At 44.4% G+C, this 23,892-nt stretch overlaps 1 protein-coding gene across 3 annotated transcripts in view; it reads right to left on the bottom strand.

Annotated features, from left to right (window-relative positions):
* The window catches only part of LRRC7 (leucine rich repeat containing 7), a 204,679-nt gene that overhangs the window by 74,088 nt on the left and 106,699 nt on the right, over positions 1-23,892 (bottom strand). For all 3 annotated transcript variants that reach the window (XM_075002503.1, XM_075002504.1, XM_075002505.1), the window contains exons 10-14: positions 19,776-19,905; positions 18,276-18,391; positions 4,985-5,054; positions 4,143-4,242; positions 3,212-3,336 (exon numbers count right to left, since the gene is read on the bottom strand). In XM_075002503.1, coding sequence (XP_074858604.1) covers positions 3,212-3,336; positions 4,143-4,242; positions 4,985-5,054; positions 18,276-18,391; positions 19,776-19,905 — 541 coding nt within the window. The remainder of the gene's footprint in view (positions 1-3,211; positions 3,337-4,142; positions 4,243-4,984; positions 5,055-18,275; positions 18,392-19,775; positions 19,906-23,892) is intronic.

Below are 23,892 nucleotides of genomic sequence, written 5' to 3'. Positions count from 1 at the left end.
GACTGGGGGCAGCGGGTGGCTGGATGTCGGCCCTGCCAGCCTCCACAGCCCAGCCCTGGAAGAAGGCCTCTCCCTTGCTCTCCACCAGGTTGTGGGAGTGCGCTGCATGCGCCCACAACCTGGGGGATGTTGGTGAGGCCTGCCTCCAGGCAGGTGAGGAGACACCTCCAGCACCCTTTGAGGCGGCCGAAAGTGTGCTCGACCACCTGGCGCGCATGGTTCAAGCACGTGTTGAACCGCTCCTGGCTGGCTGTGAGATGGCCCGTGTAAGGGTTCATGAGCCAGGGCCGGAGGGGGTACGCCGTGTCTGCGATGACACAGAGGGGCATGGTGGTGTCCCCCACAGAGATCTCCCGCTGGGGGATGTAGGTCCCCGCCTCCAGCCGGCAGCACAGGCCCAAATTTCTGAATACCCGGGCGTCGTGGGTGCTTCCAGGCCAGCCAACATAAATGTCCAGGAAGCAGCCCCGGCTTTCCACCAAGGCCTGGAGGACCACGGAGTGGTATCCCTTCCGATTGAGGAAGCGTCCTCCGCTGTGCTCCGGGGCACAGATGGGGATATGGGTCCCATCCAGAGCCCCAAAGCAATTTGGGAAGCCCAGGCTGGCAAACCCCGCAATGGCAGCATCCGGGTCCCCAAGCCGCACAAGCCTGTGGAGGAGCAGGGCATTGATTGCGCGGACGACCTGCAGGGGAAGGACATGAGAGAGCACCAGTGAGGGGTGTGCAGGGTGTGTCTGGCCCTCCACCCCCGGGGTTCCCCAAGGGCTCCCCCCTGGGTCCTCTTACGTCCACAAGGACAGCCCCAACGGTGGCCTTGCCCACGCCGAACTGCTGCCCCACGGATCGGTAGCTGTCTGGAGTGGCCAGCTTCCAGACAGCGATGCCGACCCATTTCTCAATGGTGAGGGCACGTCACATGGAGGTGTCCTGGTGCCGTAAGGCAGGGGTGAGCCACTGGCAGAGCTCCAGGAATGTCTGCCAGCTCATGCGGAAATTCTGGAGCCAGCGGTCGTCGTCCCACTCTCCGAGCACCAGCCGCTCGCACCAGTCCGTGCTCGTGGGGTAGCTCCACAGCTGGCGGCGTGTGCGGCAGGGGCGGGGGTCAGAGGGCAGCAAGGTCTGAGGCTGCTTCCTCATCCCCTGGGGGCAGCTCCTCTTCCACAAATAAAAGATGATCAGCTGCCTCCTGCATGGCACTAAGCAGGGCAAGCACTGCTCCTGCAGGGGCAGGTGTGTGGACCTCTGGCTGCTGCTGCTGGGGGTCCAGACTGCTTCCACGGGGTGTGCGTGCTTGGCGCGTGCTGTGCAGGCTGTGTGTGTCTGGGAGGGGCCCTTCAAGGGAGCGGCTAGCTGTTGCCCCGGAAGTGCTAGCCCACCCTGTGACCCTGTCTGCAGCTGTTCCTGGCACCCTTATTTTGATGTGGGCCGCTTTGGTGTGTAGACGCTCCCCTGCAACGCCTACTTCGATATAGTGCTGCCCAACGTCGACGTTGAACGTTGATGGCACCAGCCCTGGAGGACGTGTAGACACTATTCATCGAAACAGCTTATTTCGATTTCGCTACATTGAAATAAGTTATTCGATGTAGCATACCCGTGTAGACATAGCTAGAGTGTGCTAAGCTGGTTGGTGTCAGGAAGGAGCTCAGTGCTTCCTGCTCTCCTCTGTTCCCAGCCACCTTGGCTGCTGTGGTTTCTATGGGGCTGGTGAAATCAGGAGAGAGAGCAGGTCCTTTGCTGCCTGGAATGCCTCCAGTGTTGGAGCTTGTGGATGCCTGGCCCTGAGAGTCCTTCCTGGAGTTTGTAATGGGCCCCAAGACAGACTCAGCACTCTAGTCATTTGCTCTTCTGCAAAGAGGGAGCCTTCTCTTGAACACAGTTATACTTCTTTTTCAGCACCAGAGATGGGGAACAGTTCCAGAAACAGCATGGTGCTGGTTGAGTGCTCTTCATGGACATCAAAGTGGTTGGGGTCAATTTGGAATGGCTGGGTTCTGGGACTGGGTGAAGGATAACTTCCAGGAGACTGGCCTTCAGTCAAATGTCCCTGTCATTGCTAGTGTGAGGTCTGAAGTCTCTGCAGATCTAGCACTTATCTATACTCTAGACATAGGGGCCGTTTCTACACAGGCCACTTTCTTTGAAAGTGGCATGCTAATAAATGCCCCAAAATATGCTAATGAAGCAGGGATGCAAATTCCCTGCGCCTCGTTAGCATAAGGTCACGTGATTTGGAGTCCAGAAGATGTTCTTCCGGACTCCAAAATGCCACTTAGAAGCGCAGCCCCCCCGGGGGTCTTCCAGAAGGATGTCCTTCTTCCGGAGGCCCCTTCTTCCTGAAAATTTTTGGGAAGAAGGGGCTTCCAGAAGAAGGACTTCCTTCCAGAAGACCCCCCAGGGGCCACGCTTCTAAACGGTGTTTTGGAGTCTGGAGAACATCTTCTGGACTCCAAGTCATGTGACCTTATGCTAATGAGGTGTGGGGAATTTGCATCCACACCTCATTAGCATATTTTGGGCCATTTATTAGCATGCCACTTTCAAAGAAAGTAGTCTGTGCAGAAATGGCCTTAGAGTGTGAGTCACTCATTGGCATCAGCTTTTCACAAGAGGCAAATGGCTTGAAGCCTGGGGACCAGGGCTTGTACAGCCCATGGGATGGGAAGTTCCTCAATGACAGGGACAACTATTTACACAACTATATATACTAACTACAATAACTGCATTAAGAACAAACTAGGAAAGTCCAAACAACATGGAAAGAAGCCTTGCTGCAGCAAGAAGGATTTTTCCAACAACTGTTATGAGTGCTGAGAGGTAACTGAGAGAGGGATGTGTGACTGGCTGCCCTTTATACCTGCACATACTTGCATGACTCCAGAGGATGCTAGAGATAGCTCTATGCATACCACTAATGGAAAGGTCTCCAGCAACATTGCATTGTGCACACACCTAGCATGGAATGAACATGAGCAAACACTTGAAGAAACTCAAAAGTCGATAATCAAATAACAAGGTCATGAATAGAAACTGTTAGTGCACCCCACCCCTCATTTTTCATTACTAATTATATCTGGTCTCAAATACTGTCTGCAAGTTTAAAAGATAAAAACATGTTACCATGGCATTTGTGTATTAGATCTTCTGCCCACAATGAATAAGGCAAAAAAAAAGGAGGAGCAAGAAAAAATAAAAGCTATCTAATTACCTTAACTTTTCCTGCATTTTCCTCTTCTTCCTTTTTTTCTTCAAATTCAAAGGCTACTGTCATCCGCTGCTGTCTCTGTTCCTCCCACAAAGTAGGGTTAAAGCTATCACTGTCCGACTGAAAATCTACAGGAAAAATTCAGGTTATATCATGGCAAAACTGCTTTGTAGCAGAATATGTAATTAATGTACCAAGCAAAACAAATTAAAGTAGTTTAAAGTCTAAAAAACAAAAATGTATGTTGTGTCAAGGCTTCATATTGGATTTCAGATTTAAATCATCCAAAGGGTGTGAAAAATGACAAAAATTTGTCACAAACTATAAACAAAATATACAATTTTTAATATAATAAAATGAAATTGAAAGTGATGGTGCAAACTGGTTGTGTTTGAACTAAATATTGACAATTATGGGACTCTCAGGCTTACAATGAGATCGTGATTGCTTTAAGAGAAGACAAAGATGTATCCCATTGTAGCTTATCTTACAATAGGGTGGACAGGAAAGTGATGGACATTCATAAGAGGAGTTCTTCCTGCTACCAGATCTATGAATGAGTACTGGCCATCCTCCTGCCTTGCACTGCACCATGCAACGCCAATGAAGTGAACTCAGTGGGTTTACATAGTGTCTCAGAAGGTACAATTCTTATACCCACCCAACTCCCTAAAGAGAAAAGAAGAACAAGCCTCAATCCAGAATTAAGGAGTTAAGAAATCTTAGATTTAACATTCAAACACAGCCTTTTTAGAATCCTTTCAACATGATTAAACATATACCGCCTTGTATACATTGTTATATAAACAGCCTTTCCATCCACGGACCCATGGTCTCATTATTTAAAAATAAACTACCCACTTTCTCTCCATGATTTAAGTGATCATTATAAACAAGTTTTTGCCGTTGTAATGAATTGGTGAAAGTATTTTACCTTCATCACCACGGGGTTGCTGGGGAAACATGTAGTTAGTCAGTACTCTTTGTTTTGTTTCTGGATGAGCCTCAGTTTGCAGGGGGATAAGGGCTTTGGACTATAAAGAAAAGATGAAAGATTGTTTATAAGAATTCCAAGGAAATCAGATTTTATAATCTGATAAATGAGAAGTATAAAAATAAATTATATAAGAATAGTGTATTTGATCTACATGAAGCTGTTCATACAGCTGCTGGCTAAAAAAATGGAAGGTCCATAGTATTTCAGATTATATGAATCTACCTGTTTCTGTTAACTTCAACAGAGCTAAGTTGATATCCACCTGCTGAGGATAAGCCAAGAACACTTAAATTAATATTGGTTCTGGTTGAAAACTCTTCTAATGAAGCCTTTATTTAGAAGAAAAGCAAGGAGGAAAAAAATCTGTCCAGAAAATGTTGTGACCTCCCCCCACTGACATATTATTCTAAGTTTAAAATGTTCTGAAATACCTGAAGTCTCTTAACACTAAGGAGATGAAAGTCAGTAGGATTTAGGCTACTAAAATACCTAATTCAGTTCTGACAAAGAAGACTTAGACACTTACCATAACTCTAATTAATCTGTTTATTTTCTATTCACAAAGAATTTAATAGTTGTCATTGATCATTTAAAAGCACAGAAAAACAGCAAAACATCAAAAGAGACCTGGAGCTAATACAGAGCACACAGAAATTGCTGGGACTAAGTGCTTCATAAATCTAACATTAGTTGGTTAAAACGTATGTTTTTACCTAAGCCCATTACAAGATATCATGTTCTTTACTATTAATGAAAAGATATACATAAAAAGTTATTACCTGGTTGTCAGACAGCCACAAAGCTGCAAGCTCTTTAAGCTTAGTAAAAGTGAATGGTAAATTCTTCAGTCTGTAAATAACAATATTGGAAGAACATGAATGTCTTGTGCGTGCAGTAGCCTCTTTTAACAAGACACGCTCAAGATTTTTATACAATGCATTTCATCTGTAGCATACCAAAATTGGTGGCATTTTTATTTTCTTTGGTTTTAAAGAAAGATTTTTATAAAGGATATTCTCATTGAATTATTGCATTGAAAAGCTAAAGCCCCATTTTGAGCCTAAGCAAACTGAAAATTGCCTTTGAGGTATTAAAAAAATTGTCTTTGCCTTATTATTAACATATGAGTAGATTTGCCTAACAATAACTCATTATTCAAACTTGCTAGCATCACACAATATCAATAAAGATCCGACAACCAAAATAATACCTCATAACACAGTATTTCCTGGAAAGTACCTCCATTAAGAGATTTGTTTATCAATATAACACACTATTGAACATTTTAATTTTTGATTAAAACATATTCTGCAATAATATAAAACACCTTTAGGAAGAGACACTATAATACAGCTATTATGATTTTTCCCATCATACAAAATAAAACATAATAATAAAATAGAAGCTTGAAACTGCAAATTATAGTTATATATGTGAACAGATGGTTTCAAGTAATATCAGTGAACTTGGGTCTGCTCAAAGTGACTTGCAAGAGAAGGATGGGACTTGGTTAATGTTCCCCCCTTACCTTTTTGTATACATACTTTTTTTGTTTCTTTATGAGGCATAATAAAGGCCTGAATGTTTTTACTTCAGACACAATAGGAAGACAGACAAGACACTAGGTTTAGCCAGCTTTCATTAAGTAATTTATTTTCAAATTATCTAGCAATAATTGATCCAGTGCAGCTCCTCAGTCTTGCAATCTGTACCATCTGGCGGAGGGTTGCTATCAGCCCCTCTCCCCATCTTGTTAACTTCTTCTCAAAACCACTGCTGATAACAAAGGCAATGGGGTAATTGTGGGTATGTAGGAAAGCGGGGATTGTCTCCAGAAATTTGAGGCCCTAACCTAGCGATAGGCAATGTAGGCTGCATGAGGGGCCCTCCATCTCAGTGGGGTATAATACTGTCATAGACTGTGTCCCAGGATAGATAGTTTTGCTCACTACACTTATGTTGCTAGAATTTGTGAGATGTGCCACTTGAACTGTAGTAGTGGTTTGATTGGATGCAGAGGAAACACACAGCTCTCACATTCAAAGTTGTGCGCAATCAGCACATACCTCACTCCACACATCCTTTACTTATGTGCATGTCACTTTACTAATACCGTTAGGAAAAAAACCTGCATGGATGGAAACCAACTGAATCTGGTAACCCTGTGCATGGCAAATAATAAAGTCTACACAGCAAAGTTCTTTTGGAATAATGGCCAGAAGAATTTGAAATCTACATAAAAGACAGTTTCCTGTTCTGTAACTGGTGTTCTTCGAGATGTGTTGCTTATGTACATTCCAATTTGGGTGTGTGCTGGGCGCATGCCCAGTGGCTGGAAGCTTTTTGCCCTAGCTGGTAGCCCGAGGGTCGGTGCAGCACCCCCTGGAGTGGTGCCCATATGGCTGCCCATATATGCACCGCCCAACCCATCCCCCACTCAGTTCCTTCTTGCCGGCTACTCCGACAGAGGGGAAGGCGGGAGGGTTTTGGAATGGACATGAGCAACACACCTCGAAGAACACCAGTTACAGAACAGGTAACTGTCTTTTCTTCTTTGAGTGATTGCTCACTTGCATTCCAATTTGGGTGATTGCAAGCCAATGCCTAGGAGGCGGGGTCGGAGCCCTGAAAGGAGTGCAGGACAGCCCTGCCCACCGCAGCATCTTCCTGTGCATGCTGCGTAACTGCGTAATGCACTGCGAATGTGTGAATGAAGGTCCAAGTGGCCACCCTGCAGATGTCCTGGATAGGGATCTTGGCCAAGAACGCCGCAGAGGATGTCTGTGCCCTGATCAGGGGAGGGGGAACCCACACCAGCGTGTAGCACTCTCTGATACAGGCCACTATCCAGGAGGAGATCTGCTGAGGGGAGACTGGGTGCCCCTTCATCCTGTCTGCCACTGCAACAAACAACTGCTGCGACTTCCGGAAGGGTTTGGTCCTGTCCATGTAGAAGGCCAGTGCCCTCCGGACATCCCAAGTGTGTAAGCTCTGCTCCCTAGGGGAGGCATGGGGCTTTGGATAAAACACCAATAAGGTAAGGTCTGGTCTGGTCTGGCTATGGTCTGAAGAAGTGGGTCTGTCCCACGAAAGGTCACCTAATAAATTATTTTGTTAGTCTTTAGAGTGCTAGTTTACTGCTTTTTTGTTTTGCTGGTAAGGTGATGTCTTGGTTAATGTGGAAGCGGGAGACCACCTTAGGCAGAAACGCTGGGTGGGGTCTCAGCATGACCTTAGCTTTGTGGAACACTGTATGAAGTGGGTCCACCGGCAGGGCCCTGAGCTCTGACACCCTTCTGGCTGAGGTAATGGCCACCAGGAATGCCACCTGGTAGATAAGGAACAACATAGAACAGGAAGCAAGAGGTTCAAATGGGGGAGCCATAAGCTTAGATAATACCAAATTAGGGTCCCATGTTGGCAGGGAGGTTCAAACCTGTGGTTTGACCCTTTCCATTCCCTTCATGAACCTTTTCACTATCGGGTCTGAGAAAAACGATGACTTCGCAGCCCCCGGGTGAAACGCTGAAATGGCTGCCAAGGGCACTTTCAGGGAGGATAGTGACAGCTCTGTTTGGCTTAGTGCCAGCAAGTAGTCTAGGATACATGGTACTGGGGTCTCTCGTGGGGACAACCTGTTTTGAGTGGCCCATATGGCAAACCTCTTCCATTCGGCTACATATGTTACCCTCACAGAGGGTCTCCTGCTGTTCAACAATATTTCCCTGACAGGTTTGGAGCAAGCCAGCTCGACTGGTCTCAGCCATGGAGCCTCCATGCTGTGAGATGTAGCGCCTGGAGATTGGAGTGCCACAGTCTCCCCTCCTCCTGTGTTAGCAGGTCTGGGCGCAGCAGAAGCACCTCCGGGGTGCAAGTGGACATCTCCAAGAGGGTCGAGTACCAATGTTGTCAAGCCCAGGCTGGGGCCACCAGAATAACTGATGCTCGGTCCGACCGAATTTTGAACAGTGTTCAGTGGATGAGCAGTATTGGTGGAAAGGCATACAGCAACAGACCTGCCCAACAAATGCTGACGGCGTCTGCCCAAGAGCCTGAACTTTGGCTCTGGTAAGAGCAGAACGTCCTGCACTTCACGCTGAGATGAGTGGCGAAGAGGACTACCTGGGGATGTCCCCACCTCTTGAAAACTGAACTCAGTACTTCAGTGTGTAATGACCACTCGTGGTCCATGAAGGACTTGCTGAGATGGTCTGCTAGGGAGTTGTGAGCCTCAGGCAAGTAGAAAACCCTTAGGAGAATCTGGTGCTGGATGCAGAAGTCCCAGAGTGCAAGGGCCTCGAGACACAGGGGCAATGAGCATGCGCCCCCTTGTTTGTTTATATAGTGCATTGCTGTAGTATTGTCTGTGCTGACTGTGACACACTGCCCCTCCAGTTCACTCTGAAACACTTTCCATGCCAGCCGAATCGCTCTGAGCTCCCACACATTTATGTGGAGCTGAGCATTGGTCTTGCTCCACAGAGCCTGAGTCTGTGGGTTCCCCAAGTGTGCTCCCCAGCCCAGGTCCAAGGCATCTGTGACCAGTGAAAGGGAGATTGAAGGGCACTCCCACGCAGACCAACCCGGCTTCTAGCCACCAGTGTAATGCCGTTAACATTCTTGGGGGGACTGTAACTAACTTGTCTATGTTGTCCCCAACAGGTCTGTATACTGAAGCGAGCCACAGCTGGAAGGGGCGCATTCGTAACCTTGCATGCTGGACTATGAATGTGCATGCCGCCATGTGGCCCAACAGTCTGAGGCATCCCCTGGCCGTTGCGGTTGGGACCCTGATCAGGCCTTGGATGTAAGATGCCATGGTTTGTACCCTGCTCTGGGGCAGAAAGGCCCTGGCTTGCTCTGCACCTACTCAGGCGCCCACAAATTCCATGACCTGAGTTAGGGCTAGCACATACTTTGCCTCTTTCATTAGGAGGCCTAACACGTCAAACGTTTCTCATATCAGCTGGACATGTCTTGTCACCTGTCTCTGTGACCGACCTCAGATCAGCCAGTCGTCTAGGTAGGGGAACAGGTGCACTCCCTGCCTGCATAAGAAGGCTGCCATGACTGACATACATTTGGTAAAGACTCTCGGGGCTGAGGAGAGACCAAATGGAAGGACTGTGAACTGGTAATGGTCCTTCCCTAGCACAAACCGGAGGAACCTCCTGTAAGGTGGATAAATTGCTACATGGAAATACACATCCTATAATTTGAGAGCAGGAAACCAGTCTCCTTGTTGCGGCATTGGGATAATTATGCCCAGGGATATCATATGAAACTTTTATCTTTTTCACAAATTTGTTCAGGTTTCACAGGTCCAAGATTGGCCATAGCCCCACTTTCGCTTTCGGGATTAGGAAATAACGGGAATAAAATCCCTGCCCCAGAATTCCCGGGGAACTTCCTCTATAGCCCCCTTTTGTAGGAGGACCCCTACCTCCTGCCTGAGAACCATCTCATGAGAGGGGTCCCTGAAGAGGGACAGAGAAAGGGGGTGGGCGGGGGGTAGGAAGAAAATTGGATAGCATACCCCTTTTCTACCGTGCGGAAGACCTACTGGTTTGATGTTATGCTGCACCACTCATGGCAGAATGGGGAGAGGTGGGATGAAAACAAATACTGAGCTGGAACTGTGGGGGTGGCCGGTGTGTCGCTCCTGACCGCCCCATCAAAACTGGTGTTTAGACCCCGGTGGGGGTTTCTGGTGGCTCTGGTCCTGTGTCTGGCAGCCCTGAGGTCTCCTATTACAGCAGCCCCTTCTCCTGTTTGCATCTCATTGTTGTTGTGGGAACTGTCTGAACAGGGGCCTTGGGGTATAGTCTCTTCTCTGGGTCGCCGGTGTATAGAGACCCAGTGAGCATAGGGTGGTCCGTGAGTCCTTCACACTATGAAGCCTCTTGTAGTATTTTTTCTGAAAATAGGGAGGGGCTCTCAAAGGGGAGGTCCTGAATGGACTGCTGCACCTCCTGTGAGAGTCCTGAGACCTGAAGCCATGCCCCGCTTCTCATGGCTACACCCGAGGCCATGACCCTGGTGGCTGCGTCGGCTGCTAGGGTAGCCTGTAGTGCTGCTCTATATATGAGTCTCTGCTCCTCCACCAGGGCTGTAAATTCCGACTTGGTCTCTGGCAGGAACAGCTCAGCAAAATGGTCCATGGAGCTGGCTGTATTGTACGCATACCAACTAACCATGGCTTGCTGGTTAGTAATTCTCAACTGGAGGCCACCTGTAGAATAAACTTTTCTACCGTACAGGTCTAATCGTTTCGCCTCTTTGTTTTTAGGGGAGGGACTCTGGACCCCCTGCCTCTCCCTATTGTTCACAGCATCTATGACAAAGGAGTCAGGGGGAGGATGGGTGAACAGATGTTCATTTCCCTGGGCTGGGACAAAATACCGACGCTCATTTTTCCTAGCCATGGGCAAGGCTGAGGCCAGGGTCTGCCACACTGTCTTTGCTGTGTTGGCAATTGTCTTTATAATGGGAAGTGCCACCCTGGACAGTCCAGACATTGAGAGGATGTCTATTTCATCCCTGACCTCTTCTGCCTGCACCCCCAGACTCTGGGTCACCCTCCTCAACAATTGCTGGTACACTCCTCCATCCTCCAGTACCGGGTATGCAGAGGATCCAGCCACAGCCTCATCTGGGGAGGAAGAGGACGAGGGCATCATGACCTCCAAGCCCACTGGTGTGGGGGGTTCCAGCACTTCCATTTGACTCCCTGGCACCGTGGTTTGCGGTGCTGTGCTCGGTGCCTGGGGTGAAGGGTCCCCTAGTGGTCTCTGGTACGGTGCCATGAAGATGGGGCCACTCTGCAACTGGGATGGCACCGGTTCTGTCGGTGCTGGTGCCCACTGCACCACAGTCCCCGGTGCCTGCAGGGCCGGTGCCCATGCTTGGGTCGCCACCGACTGCATCGGTGCCAGCATCAGCACCATCGTCAGTGCCAGTGCTGACGATTCTGCTTGCTCTCTCAGCGGGGCTCTCAAACCAGCAGTCAGTGCCCATCTCGGCACTTGAGGAGTGCTGGGCGCCCTGGGCAGGAGTCCCCCCTCTCACCCACGTGCCTTGTGGATCGCCCACAGAGTCCAGAAGGGCCATTGTGGAGCACCTTGGGGGAGCCTTTGCCACTCTCTCTCTGAGGGGCATCAGGAGCAGTGTCAATGCCCGCTGCACCAAGATGACCTCATACTCCCACTCCGAGCTGACCTGGAGTAAAACGAGTCTGACTCCGATGTGGACTCTGACGCCAATGACCATGGTGGTGCAGAGGCTCCCATAGCTCCCACCGGTTCTTGCGTGCTCTGCAATGTCTGAGCAGCACCGAGGGAGGTGACCACTTGCAGGGGTCTCACCGGCATCAGGAACTGTGCCGGGGTCCCTAGAACCTGATCAGGCTCCTGGAACTGAGGCAATGAAGGGTCCCGGTGCAGTATCTGCAGCGGCATCATAATTTGCAGGAGGCCTTGCGCAGCGCTAAAGGCCTCCAGTGTCGAGGGTAGTCTGGGAGAGTGCGGGCTCCCTCCTTGCGCTGGAGTCGACGCCTGCACTTCATGACCCTGGTCACAGTGCGATCTGGCGGACTCCCCCGAAGCTTGCCTTCTCCTCCTTCTCTCTTGGGATCAACCTTGGTCCCGTCTTCTCTACTTGTGAGGCACCGAGGACTGGCTCTTATGGCACCAGGAGGCGCTAGGTGCTGAGTCCTGCTCTCGGTGCTGGGAACTTTATGACGGCACCGACGGTGCCGGAATGCTCTGCACCGAAGATGCGGCACTCTGAGGTCCCACCGGGGAAATGTCTGGGCGCAAGGCTGATTCCATTAGTAGAACCTTCAGCTGTTGAGCTCTATCTTTTAAAGTCCTAGGTTTGAAGGCCTTTCAAATAGAGCAGCGCTCCCAGAGGTGTGCCTCACCAAGGCAACTCAGACACGCCCTATGGAGGTCGCTCTTGGGCATTCATTTGCCACATTTTGAACAGTCTTTAAACCCTGTGGAGCCAGGCATCCCCTGGTGCCAAGGGGGGTTAAAGACCCCCCTGGGCTCACTAGATGCTAAGAAAAGCTATTTACCTATGAAACATAACTATCTAAACTATTTACAATTAATTAAAACAATAAAGGCTACCAGCGAACGCTCGACAATGAGGGAGCTCCAGCAACTGATAGCGTGGCAAGAAGAAAGTGAGCAGGGGTGGGGCAGGGGGTGCATATATGGGTGGTCATACGGGTGCCACTTCAGGGGGCGCCACACTGACCCAAGGGCTACCAGCTAGGACAAAAAGCTTCTGGCAACTGGGCATGCACCCAGTGCACACCCAAACTGGAACACACGTGAGCAAATCACTCGAAGAAGAACTTTTAGTTCTACAATGCAAGTATTTTGTGAATTTAAAAATCACAGTTAAGACAGAAGATAAGACAATGGAAGGCAATAATTTACAAAATATGTTGCATACATCTGTTTCAAATATTGTTCATTCTTCCTATTGTATTTTCCACTATGGTAAAACTCAGCTTTTCTTTGCCATCACCATTTGATTTCACTAAACTCGTGACCTGTTTTTGTACCAAAATTGTGATCATGTGAACTTATCTACTTGATTTGTGCCCTCAAACTAGTGGGTAGAAGTGCTGACAACTCAGATATAAATCACCTGCTGAAGTATTAATGTGAATATTGCGTTTCAACCACATGCCTGAAAACTGACCCCATGATACTGATCACATTTAGCACACTGACTTGGGTGAATGGTAAAGAAACCCATACATGTTTCTTTTAGGCTTGTCAATGAGAATCATGTTGCACTATGGCTGCAAAAGGACATATATATTTGCGATGAAAACCAGCAGTGCTTCAATTAAATTAGTGGAGCTCTGCTGATTTACAGCAACTGGGGATCTGACACAGTCTGTCATCAGTAATCAGTCTACAACAACGCTCTGTGTGTGTGTGTGTGTACACACACAGGCTGTGAGGCAGATCCCCAGCTGTAAATCAGCAAAGTTCTTCTGATTGCATTGAAGCAGTGGTTATTTTCATCTCAACAAATATGGCTCCATACACCTCCTCCAATGCACAGAATAGATTATCAAAAAAGGCACTACACCCATTAAAATGTTAAAGAGTGTTTAATCTGCCTTACCTTCATTTATCCAGCATTCCTGATGAGAACATTCAGAAAGTATACCAGCTGCACAAAGAAGCCTGAAGTCTATAAATGTGCTATTGAACCAAGTGCTTATCTTTCATGCTTAAATGCCTAAATTTCTCACTAGACAGTTTGGAAAATTACTTACATAATTGCTTTTTTGTGTAATCCATAGTTCGAAATATTAAGTTATCTTAGGTGAAGGATGAACTGTTTCATGGATAATTTATGAAGGGGTTACTTGAACTAAATTAACATAATTCAAAAGCAATTCACATGGTACCAAAGCAAATCTGTTCCCATATGGGTCCAAATCTCCTAATGGAATGCATCAGGCCTGAGTAAATAAGCTTTGTGCTGGAGACATTTTGCAGCTATCAGGGATGTGAGAGTGAGCTGGAATCTGAAATCACAGGCTCCTATGTGATTACTCTATAACAACTAGTTCACGTAGAAGCGTATCTAATGGATTTCTGCAGTTACAGATCCTGCAACAATTTCTCCAGGTGCTCAGGCAGCTGGTGTTCACATGGGTTTGTACTATGTGGGTAGTGGTACTGATAGCTGCCATGAGCCAAGGGGAAGGTAGGAGGGTGGTCCAGCTAACTGGTCCTGTAAAGGGCAGGGCCAAAGGTGGAAGGGGCAAGGCTTAGGGCAGTCAGCTCTGCCCACATCCCCACTCTCTCTGAGCCATGCACAGAGCAGCAGTACAGAGCTCTGCAGGGTTTCAAAGGGGCCTGGAGTGCCACTGCCGCTGCCGAAGTAGCAAGGGTTTTGGGAGTACCTCCCTGCTGGAGCTCCAGGCCCCTTTGAAACATCAGGCCTGGGAGCAACTGCCTCCTTTCTCTCCCCTTCCTCCCCCATCAGCAGGCCTATGAGTGGGATCATCTCTTTAAATTCTCTAACAGTCTAGGCAGAGGAATTATACAAGTTCCAATTCATACAGGGCCTTGTGCTCCCTTATTTCTTTGTTTTTATTCATACACAAGTTTTTACTCCTTAATAATTGCAGTTTTAATCTCTTGGAAAAATTAACTTCTGTAAAGAGTTTAACAACCTGATGTTGATAGACATAAAAATGGAAATATTTTAATAAAAACAGGAAGTCATGAAACAATACTGTTCTAAGGTTTAATTTTCATATTAAAAAGTGTTTTCCTGTATGACAGAAGATAAGGAAAAGAATCTCCCCTGCTGTTCTTTAGAAAGGAAAGAAACCTTTCTAATTACATCCCTAGGTTCCAAACTGTCAGTAAGAAATTATTCCATATCCTGTCACAAATTACATATCAGCAACTTATCCCAATTTGAAACAAAGACTTTGGAGGTGTTCTTTTTTTATCATTGTTATTAGATTACATTCTAGTTATAAACTGAGATGTAGCTTAACAGCCAACTGACATCAAATTTCCCTACATGTAGGGACAAGTAGGGATGCTCTCTTAGCTTCAGTTTAGTACTACCCATATTTTCTGACAATATGAGCCAGATTATTTCAATAACAAGTCTATGTTGGTCAACAGAGTTAAAACCTGGATCAATTTATAAAAGTTCAAGCTGTGTTACGTGCAAAGTTATTTTAAAATCTGTACCACTTGAGGTGGTAGTTAACTGACGTCTTGTCCAGGGAAAGCAGTAATGTCTTGTAGTGTTAGTCAATTTATTGGAATCCCTCATTTATTCATAGATCAGCTGTGGATAGCTGCTGAGTAACCTTCTCTACTCTTGCCTATGCAGGTATCTCCTCTGTGATTTGCAGAGACTGCTTTTAGGGTTTACCCTTTATTTCTTTACACTGTATGAATGGTTCTGAACTGATACTTTATCTGTACCATATAGCATCCCAGTAATTAGTTCAAATCAGCACGACAATATTAAAAAAAATCTGATAATATATCTGTCTTCCAAAATACAGAAAATCCTCTAACAGCACAAACAACATTAAACGGAATACATCATGGAATGAGGGCACATTTATTTTTCTATGGTAAAGAAATAAATGTTTATTTTGGCAGCTTATTCTAACTCTGAATTTTTATTTTTTGATGGGTCATTTCTCTTATATTCAGCAGAATCACCCACTGAATAGTGTGTTTAATGCTGGATTCTCATTTTACTATGATCTAAACAAACAAGTACGAACAACAAACCCTATACTTATCTTTTCCCCAAGTCTGCTTGTGCCTCTTCTCCAAAGAGGCTAACCTCATAGTTAGATCCAGGTTAGCTCCAGCTTAGATGCTTTACATCTCTTAACATCCCTGGGACTATTTTCTAAATTCATAAATTAGTTATCTTTGGTGACAATGACAATAAGTACCCAAATAGTGACCAACGTATATAAAAAGGAGGGAAATGAGAATACTGTGAGTGTTGTGTCCTATTTTACAAAAGGAAGACTCCAGCAGTTGGGCCCAGTATGGTTGCTATTTGTGATCTAACACCTGGGAAGGTGATGATTCTTGATAAGAATATGAAACTAAGCAGGTATCACTTGCTCGTATGACAACAGAAGCATGCCAACAGAACTTTTACATATGATTAATATTTTATACAATTGCATGATTCATGAAGGGAAAATCCTGTAAATGTAAGTTTTGGCTAAACCCCAGAACATTATAATACTTATTTGAAATTTATCCTAACATTTTGGTCTCAAAACCTTGTGAAAAAAGGATTTGTCATTAATTTCTATTTTCACTGAAGCTGGAAGTACCATGATAAAGAAGCGTACACAGCATCTCAGAAAATCCACATTCAGTCAATCCATGAAATCATTGACTACCAACATACGAACATTTAAGAAACAAACAAAACACCCAACTAGCAATACAGTACATCAAAGGCTTTTAAGTCTCAGAAAATATGTAAATTTGCTCCAATTCCTAAATTCTCAGAAGTAGTTTTACCATCCCATTACGAGTCTGATTCTGCTTTCACACCAGGTTTCCACTGGCGTAACTACCTTGATTTCAATGAAGTTACTTCAGATTTTTGCTGCTGTCAAAACAAAAAAATCAGGTCTTATGACACCTAACCATCCTAAAGAAAATATTGCAGTAAGTGTAAAATTGTTACCAAGCGTGCTATTTGACATTTCTGTGTCATCGATTTATAATTTGTTGGTGAACTTGATTCTGTTAATAGCTACCAGTCATACATATGCAATGTCCTCACCAAAACTGTGACTGATTTCAGAAGATAATCGTTGGGACAGCATACATGTACTGTTTGTCACACTACTGAACAAACCTGTGTCTCTATTTTTTTTGAAAAGGGTCATTCCTAAAATATTCTTGACGTGCCTGTATGCATGAATTTTTTCAATAAAGTCTTTCCCAGTTTCTATATGTTGTATCAAACTGGTCTAACTTTATTCATACAAATCACTCCATTTATTTTAACGAGACTAACTATGTGAATAAGAAAAATGTTTGGCCTTATGTTCCCAGATGATAAAAAGTCAGAAGGAACTGTTATTATCTAGCCTGATCAGCATATAACACAGACCACAGGACTTTCCTGAACTAGAGCTCACTTAAAAAAAAAAAGTCCAATCTTGATTTTAAGAAGTCCAGTGATGGAAAATCTACAACAAATGCTGGTAGTGCAAATGATTAACCATCCTCACTGATAAAAATTTGAACACTATTTTCAGCAAGAATTTGTCTAACTTCAATTTACTTTTAATTTGTTATACTTTTGTCTTTCAAATTGAAGAGCCCATCACCAAAGTTTTGTTTCCCATGTAGATACCTGATTAGTCTATAAAATCCTCTTTAATCATTTAATCTTCTCTCGGGTGAAACAAACTGATGGAGTTTTTGGAGTCTGCAACTAGAAGCCACGTTCTCCTATCCATTAACACAGGGGTGGGGAAACTCTGCTCACAGGCTGCATGAGGTTTGTCAGGTTAGCTGCTGGTGGGCCGCCAGATGCTTTGTTTACCAGAATGTCTGCAGGTATGGAGCCCCGCAATTTCCAGTAGCCTCAGCTTTCTATTCCTACCAATGGGAGCTGCGGGGAGCAGTGGCTCAGCCCACACCACTTCCCACAAATCCCATTGGCCAGGAATGGCAAACCATAACCACTGAAAGTTGCTGGGCTCCATGCCTGCACAAAATCACATAAAAAACGATCTTGCATCCAACCAGTGGCTAACTCAGACTAACTGGACATGGCCAGTGTGCCAGAGGTTCCCCACCTCTGCTTGAATAGCTCTTCTGACTCTTCTCTGAATCCTCACTGATTTATCAACATCTTTCTTGAACTGTGGACATGAGAACTGGATACAGACTTGTATTAGCAGTCGCACCAGAGCCAAATACAAGATAATATATTCTCTCTAGTCCTATCCGATAGCCTCTTGTTCATACTTCCAAGGAACGCAAACTCTTTTTCAGAGTCACTGCTTCCCAGGATATAGGTTGGGTGCCTAAGTATACTCTGCATTCTTTGTTCTTAGATGTATACATGTACATGTGGCTCTATTAAAATGACTGTTTTTGGAATTTTGCCACTGACGTCAATGGGGCCTAGATTTCCCCCTTGATGTTTACATGCTAGTGTGCTTCCACCTAATGGCTTACCACATATCAGTACATGATTATATTTTAATCAAATTCATAACACATGCCAACATAAGGCATAACTTTTTCACGAAACAAAATCTTCATGAACATAAAATTATCATATTGTCCCTTGGTAAATGTCATGGGACACACAGGAGGCATCAAGATTTTCCTTTTTGAATCCATTAACCCAATGTAGTTTTGGTACAGAGTTCAAGGGGACCAAGACAGAGGTGCTTAATGATAAAAGAACAACACTTCAGCAGCTATAAACTTTAAATGTTTAAAATCCCTGTTCAGCAAAGAACTTGTAGAGTTGAATGATAAAATTATACAAATATACCTGTTATCACTCAGATTTAACACTCTCAGCTTCTGCATCTGACCAATCTCATCAGGAAGAAATTCTAGTTTGTTAGAGCGCAGGGACATGACTGTTACATTCTTACAGCTTCCAATCTATGAGTATGAAAAACAAGAAGTTAGGATTCTCACTTTGCAACAGTTTCTCACCACTTATCTGAGATGGCCTAATTACGTCTTTCACATTAATGTAAGAGATAATGACTACTTGTTGTACAGCTCTGAGATAATACTTTGAGCCCAACTGACTTCAGTGGGAGTAGAATCAGATCCTTTACTTTATAAATGGCTTTTCAAGTTATAATTTAAGCTATGTGCTATCAATAGGTTCCTGCAATATTAAGATGCATGTATACACAGCACATTATTTAACATAGCTTGATTAAAATGCTTTTTATTATCATAACGTATTCATTAATGAAATACTCATTTCCAGTCTAGTCTGCCTACCTAGATATTGACATTAGCAGTCAAGGGCATAAACTAGTGGTGGGTAATCTGTGACCTGTGGCCCACTGAAGCTTCACCTGCACCCTGGGGACCCCCATGTACCTCTTGTGCACTGGGACATCAGAGTCCTGCGCCTCCTTATTCCTCCCCTGCCCTCCAAGAGCTTTGGAAGAGCATGCATCACCTGAGTCACACTCCATCCCACTCCTTCCCAGAGTTGAAACAGCCACGAACAGCTGATTTGCCTCATCCCAGCTCTGGGAGGGAGAGGGAGATGTGGGGACAGAGCGCAAATCAGGTAATTTACACTCTCTGAAAGTGCTGTGGGGCAGGGTGGGGAATAAGGAAGTGTGCAGCTACAATGCCCCAGTGCACAAGAGGCACATGAGGGAGGGGAGGCAGCAAGACCACAGGTGAAATCCCAGTGGGTCTTGGGCAACCAGGACTGGTGAATGAGCTGCATACATGGCTCTCCTTCGCTTCGGTGGGCCACATCAGCCCATCACTGCCATAAGCCCTTGGTTTACAATATAAAATGACAAAATGTTAGAGACTCAAGGTGGGTGATATAATATCTTTCATTGGATGCCTTCTGTTGTTGATACACAAGCTTTTGAGCTCACACATGATCTCTTCTTCAAGTGACATGAAGATGGATGGAAACAGAACTCTGTGCAAACTCAAAAGTGTGTCCCTCCCACCCGCAGAAGTTCATCCAATAAAAGATACTAACTCACCTGCCTCGTCTCCTGGAAGCAGCATAGTTACAACACTACATGCAAACATCATTAACACAAGAGAAACATGCACAGGGTGAAATCCTGCTTGCCTTGCTCCCGTGAGTGATATCATCTGTTCCAATGGAACGAGTGATTAAGGCAAGTAGGATTTGGCCTTCCATCTTAATTTATTCTGCAGAGTGAGGGAAAACTTCTGTACACCTGCCATACTGTTTCTGAGTAACTGCAAGGTTAGGCCCTTCGTGTAAAACATAATAATTAATAATTTTAAAACAGAATCAGTTTCTCACTTCTCTAGGCAACTCAGAAAGGAAATTCTCATCCACAGCTAACGTTCGCAGGTTATGAAGGTAACCAATGGTGGGAGGTAGGGACTCCAGTTCATTACAGCTGCAGTCAAATTCTTCTAACAGAGATAAACTGAAATTTTAAATACATTTGTTGGACTTTTTGAATAGGTTAGAAAGCACAAATAAATAGTTTCAAACCTTTGCAAGTTTGCAGTGTTATGTGCAGAAAAAGTACAATGTATTATTTAGAATACACAGAACAAAAGGTTGAAGATATAAGTAATCATATACAAGTAAATTTCGTTAAGTATTGGTAATACTGCTGATATTGAGGTAATCTTATGTCTTTACCTAAGAAAAAGCTGGCAAGATATTTTTGGGGATATCACTCTGTCCCATATATTATTATTATCAGGGCCCTATCAAATTCTGGTCAGGACAAACATGTCACAAACCATGAATTCTAGTTTTCTGCCCCAAGAAATCTGGTGTTTTGTGTGCTTTTGCCCTATACTGCACAAACTTCATGGGAGAGTCAAGCATTTGTCAAACTGGGGGTCCAGAACAAAAAGAGAGTGCCAGGGGACTGCCTTCAGCATTGAGTTGCTGAGAGCAGTGGCTATTGGCCAGATGCACAGCTCTGAAAGTAGTGCTCCAACAGCAGTAGGACAGAAGTCAGGGTGGTAATCCCATACCATGTCACCTTTATCTCTGTGTCCACATATCTATTCTGGAGATGCCATCACTGGACCTAATCAGGTTATGCACAGAATCACAGGCACATTCTCATGTTCCTCAACTAACATCATATATGCCATCATGTGCCAACAATGCCCAGATGCTTTGTATATTGGACAGACTTCAAACTCTCTTAGACAAAGAATTAATGGGCACAGAACAGATATAAAAACACTTCTGATCCACAAACTAGTCAGTGAGAATTTTAATGGAGTGGGCCATTATGTTAATGACTGGAAGGTTTGCATAGTACTGAAGAGGAATTTTCACAACAGATTAGAAAGAGAGGCTGCTGAAGTCTCTTTTACATTCAAATTTGACACATTAACACGTGGTTTGAACCAGGATGGGAATTTTCTAGGTAATTATAGGGGCTCTTTTGCACACTTGGCTTAATCTAATTCTTGACTCCCCACCACCCCTTCTGCCCCTCTGCTCTCTGATTTGCTCACCTTGATAATATTTTTTTTAGTTTGTCAGCCTTGATTACTATTTTGATTCTCTGTGCCTTAAATATTGAGTCTGTTCTGGCATGGCTATGATCTGAAGAAGTGGGTCTGTCCCACGAGAGCTCATCACCTAATATATTATTTTGTTAGTCTTTAAAGTGCTACTGGACTACTTTTTTGTTTTGATAGTATATAAACTAGCACGGCTTTCTCTCTGTTACATAGGGGCCGTTTTTACACAGGCCACTTCCTTTGGAAGTGGCATGCTAATACAGGGAGAGAAAGATGCTAATAAGGCATGGATGCAAATTCCCCTCCCCTCATTAGCATAACGTCATGTGATTTGGAGTCCGGAAGACCATTCTTCTGGACTCCAAAATGCCTTGTAGAAGTGCAGCCCTGGGGGGGGCTTCCAGAAGGAAGTCCTTCTTCCGGAGGCCCCTTCTTCCTGAAAATTTTTAGGAAGAAGGGGCCTCTAGAAGGAGGACTTCTTTCCAGAAGCTCCCTCCTCCCCCCCGGGGCCGTGCTTCTACACGGTGTTTTGGAGTCCGGAAGAACGGTCTTCTGGACTCCAAATCACGTGACATTATGTTAATGAGGCATGGGGAATTTGCATCTGTGCCTCGTTAGCATCTTTTGCTCCATGTATGAGCATGCCCCTTCCGAAGGAAGTGGCCTGTGTAGAAGCAGTCTTAATGTTTTGTTAGAATAGTGCTACAGTGCTCAGCGTCTCACAGGGTGGAACTTTCAATCTCCCTTTGAGTCTATGCTGAGAGTGAGTAAGCACCACCTTTTTGGCCCCAGTTGCCTTGTTGGCTGTCCTACTAAGGCAACTATCAAACAGGTGATAAGACTGTTTTTTCTATCATTATAACATCCAGCTCGAAAGAGACAGGTCCCTCCTCCTCATTGTTGATTTTGTATCACAGTAATATGTTCCAGTGGGCAGCAGGGCTATCATTTTTTGAGAAAGATCCAGCAGCAAACTGTCCAAAGTAATGAACGAGTCAGAGAAGGGAAGCACAATCTGAAGTTAGAGGTACAGTGCTCATTCTATGGAAGAAAATTACTTCCACTCTAATGCTGCCAGGCTCCTAAATTTAACAAGCACAATCATTCAGAAATGATGTAAGAGTATTAACTGACTACTCTAGTGTTCTGCAAATCCACCTCTTAGAACTGCAGTATCTCTTTTGAGATCCAATTAAGGTTTCTAGAGAAACATTATTTAACAGAAAGCTGGCATAAGACCATAGGATTTTTTTTCAATTCTCAATAATTCAATTACTGAGATAATATCTTAATGACAGGGTTCCATTTTTTTTAAAGGCACACTGCAGAAGGTGCCAACTAGTGCATGAACCATATGGATACCATCCAATATAGTTTCTAGCATCTCCAGATCTCCCAGGCTTTCAGAATTTACTGCTATATAGCATTTGTCTCATAGGATTCATGCAACACTCTACTGTTACACGTCAGTGCACATCACATAAATCCAATGATCCTCCATCAGGTAACCTATGAAGCCAAAATCAGCTTTCATTGCATCCTGCTGTAATGTTTCATAATTCAGAATTTTTTGAATGTTACAACAACAGTTATTACCGAAAGATCCTGCAAAAAGTGATACTGGCAGGAGTGGGCACTTGTTACCGTTCTACTTATGCATGGTAGAGACTAAAGCAGCTCTACGGGTCTTAATCTCCTTGGTACTGAGTAAGAATACACTAAAATCTGTGTCAAGTATCGGAGCGGTAGCCGTGTTAGTCTGGATCTGTAACAGCAACGAAGGGTCCTGTGGCACCTTATAGACTAACAGAAAAGTTTTGAGCATGAGCTTTCGTGAGCACAGACTCACTTCATCAGATGCTGGATGGATGAAGTCCAGCATCTGATGAAGTGAGTCTGTGCTCACGAAAGCTCATGCTCAAAACTTTTCTGTTAGTCTATAAGGTGCCACAGGACCCTTCATTGCTGTTACTAAAATCTGTGTATTTTTGGAGAAGTATAATGAACTACTCAGGGGACTTTTACAATGAAGTCCTCAGGATAGAGCAGATATAACACTGCCTGGAGTAAAAGGAGGGCTTGATGAAGAAGGCTTCACTAGACTAAGGAGTGAGAGCAGCACTCTGAGGAAGAAACTACAGAACCAAACCACAAAAAGAGCTGGTAATTTGCAGAGTTTCCTGTCACTTCCAAGTGGGATCAAATAGCAATATTTTGCTGTTTGTTTAAAGATTTCATACTGGTTTGCAGCACTTATGATTCAGGAAAAATATGTTCTATTGAAAAGAATATACTTTGATTTGTAGCTTTTTAAATAAATGCCCAGCCAACCTCTGGGCATTTTTATATAAATTAAAATGCTGGGGTCACACTATTCAAATACAACATTTAATATGGAGTACAAATTACTATGCTCACCACAATTACTTGCCAAAAACAAACATGAAAAGAGAAGAAAACCTCTATCAAGGCAAGCATCAGAATGTACTCCGTATTTAGGTAATTATTTGTTGGCATTACTGTTTATTAAACTCAAGTTAAACATCTGGGAAAATGATATTAAAATCCCAAACATTTCAAAAACAATATGATTTAGCAAAAAGCTGACTATTTTATGTTAATTTTTAAAAACTGTATAAGTAGAGCACATTATCAATCTCTCTTACACAAGAGAAATTACTGATGATCTGGAAAACTGTAGTGTTTGAATATACATGTTCTTTAAATATCCTATTGCATGCAGATGCTATACTAAATTGTAGTAGACAATATAATATATTCCAAAAATCACTACAAGTATTCATTTGAATATGATCACTACATTAAAAACAGTGAACATGAAAAATGCTTTCACTTGCACTTTCAAGCAATTAAAAATTAACTGTGCAACTAACTGCTGTGTTAAACAATAATCGAAT

The sequence above is a fragment of the Carettochelys insculpta genome, chromosome 9 (assembly GCF_033958435.1).
Source record: "Carettochelys insculpta isolate YL-2023 chromosome 9, ASM3395843v1, whole genome shotgun sequence".
Lineage (NCBI taxonomy): Eukaryota > Metazoa > Chordata > Testudines > Carettochelyidae > Carettochelys > Carettochelys insculpta.
The sequence above is the reverse complement of the archived record's forward strand: the minus strand, read 5'-3'. Positions and strand labels throughout refer to the sequence as shown.